The 1615-nt window shown below is 50.0% G+C and overlaps 1 protein-coding gene across 1 annotated transcript; it reads right to left on the bottom strand.

Moving 5' to 3' along the window:
• Positions 1-902: 902 nt before the first annotated feature.
• Positions 903-1103, bottom strand: LOC110134428 (small integral membrane protein 20-like). Its single transcript, XM_020888957.1, has one exon. The coding sequence runs from the start codon at positions 1101-1103 to the stop codon at positions 903-905; it is 201 nt and encodes a 66-aa protein (XP_020744616.1).
• Positions 1104-1615: the final 512 nt, after the last annotated feature.

The following is a 1615-nucleotide window of genomic DNA, read 5'->3' as shown; positions in this document are numbered from 1 at the left end:
CTGGCCACAGACAGAAAGGGGGAAACCGGGAAACCTGCTAGAGGACTTTAAAGGAAGATTTGCCTCCTCTATAAATCTATAAGATTTCCACCTCCTCTATTTCCTCCTCTCTCTGTATTTCCCCCCTTTCCCTGCCTTTGACATGGTTGTAGGAGGAGGTGCCGGGGCAACAGCAGCCATCCTGTGGCTGTGAGGACACTTAGGGACAGAGTGAAAAGGACAAGAATGATGGGATGGAAGGATGGAGAGGTCCGGTTTCTTTCTTTCTTTTTTTTGATGTAAGAGAAATCATTTTAATATACACATTTTCACTTCAGTCAATTCAACAATGATTTCTAATAGGCATGCAGCCCCATTTAGTTTGCTTCAAATTTATTTATTTCTCAACATGCAGCAAGCTTCCTAATGAGATAGCTGAGTTGAACTATTTATTCTTAAAGAGTACACTGTACCTTGTCCTCAAAGAGTTTTATCAACTTTAACATTTTCAAAGAGCCCCATGAGGCTGCTCAACATGGTAGTTTTCCCCTGAAATTTCCTATTTGGAGGATGGCAAAACAGTCTAGGATCTTCCCCAGTCTACTGGTGCTTGTATTCATATCACAGCTTGGCTGGCTAAGAGGTAGAGACTGAATAATATGTAGATGGCCTTCAAGCCCAGCCGAGTAAGACAGCTTCATTTTTAGAAAGGAAGCCAAATCATGAAAACCCTCCTGATAGTATGATTTGTTCCAGGGTTCTTTTAAGAAGGGACGTAATCCTCATGCACAGGACTCTCTGTGGCCTTCTAGAGTTTTCTGCTCAGCCAGTGTTCTCCAGCCCGGTGACTTACTGCACCTGCTGCCGGACTGGAAGCGTGGCGCCTCCGTCTGCTTGCATCGTTAGAGCCGGTGTTAGCCTTCTCATTTCCGGCCAAATGGAGCCGACCACGCTGTCGGCCCTGGTGGCTGCACGGCTTCCGGAACAATCCCAGCTCCACGTACGGCTTCCTTCTTGCGCTCCCCCAGCCGCATTAAGGGCCGGGAGTAGATGAGGTAGCAGGCGGCGCCGACCAGGGAGATGAAGCCGCGGGAAACGAGAGCAGTGCGCAGGTTCCCGGACATGGCTCCGGCCGGGGCTACGCGGATTCCCCGAGTGCCCGGGACTCTGCAAACCCGGCTCCCGCCGGCTGGGCCGAAGTCTGGCTTCTGAACGGTGTTGGTCATCTCCCGAACCAGTCTTGGAACTTCTGCGTCAACCTCTGGGTTCTTGTTAAGTGGGAAGTAAAAGATGGACTACTCGTTTGAGCCAAATTTCATCCATTGGTGCTTGTGATGAAAAACATCCTGATAAAGGGAAACTCCAGGGTTTCCCTCTCCTGGTCCCTGAACAAAGTGAGAAGTGAACCGCCTCAAACTTTAAATAAAGCGTATTGTAGAGAAATCCGAAAATTATGGCATTCACCTCCCCCCCATCCCCCGCCCCCATGATGGCAAAGAACACAGCCTTCGGAAGTCCCCTGAGCTGGGTTCAAAATCCCGCTCAGCTGCATACGTGTGACTTTACCTGTGAAACGGAAATGACACGCAGAGGGAGAGCCGTTCCCACGGCTGCCTGGGTGGAGGGAGGTCTCGCT

Source organism: Odocoileus virginianus, chromosome 9 (genome assembly GCF_023699985.2).
Source record: "Odocoileus virginianus isolate 20LAN1187 ecotype Illinois chromosome 9, Ovbor_1.2, whole genome shotgun sequence".
Lineage (NCBI taxonomy): Eukaryota > Metazoa > Chordata > Mammalia > Artiodactyla > Cervidae > Odocoileus > Odocoileus virginianus.
The sequence above is the reverse complement of the archived record's forward strand: the minus strand, read 5'-3'. Positions and strand labels throughout refer to the sequence as shown.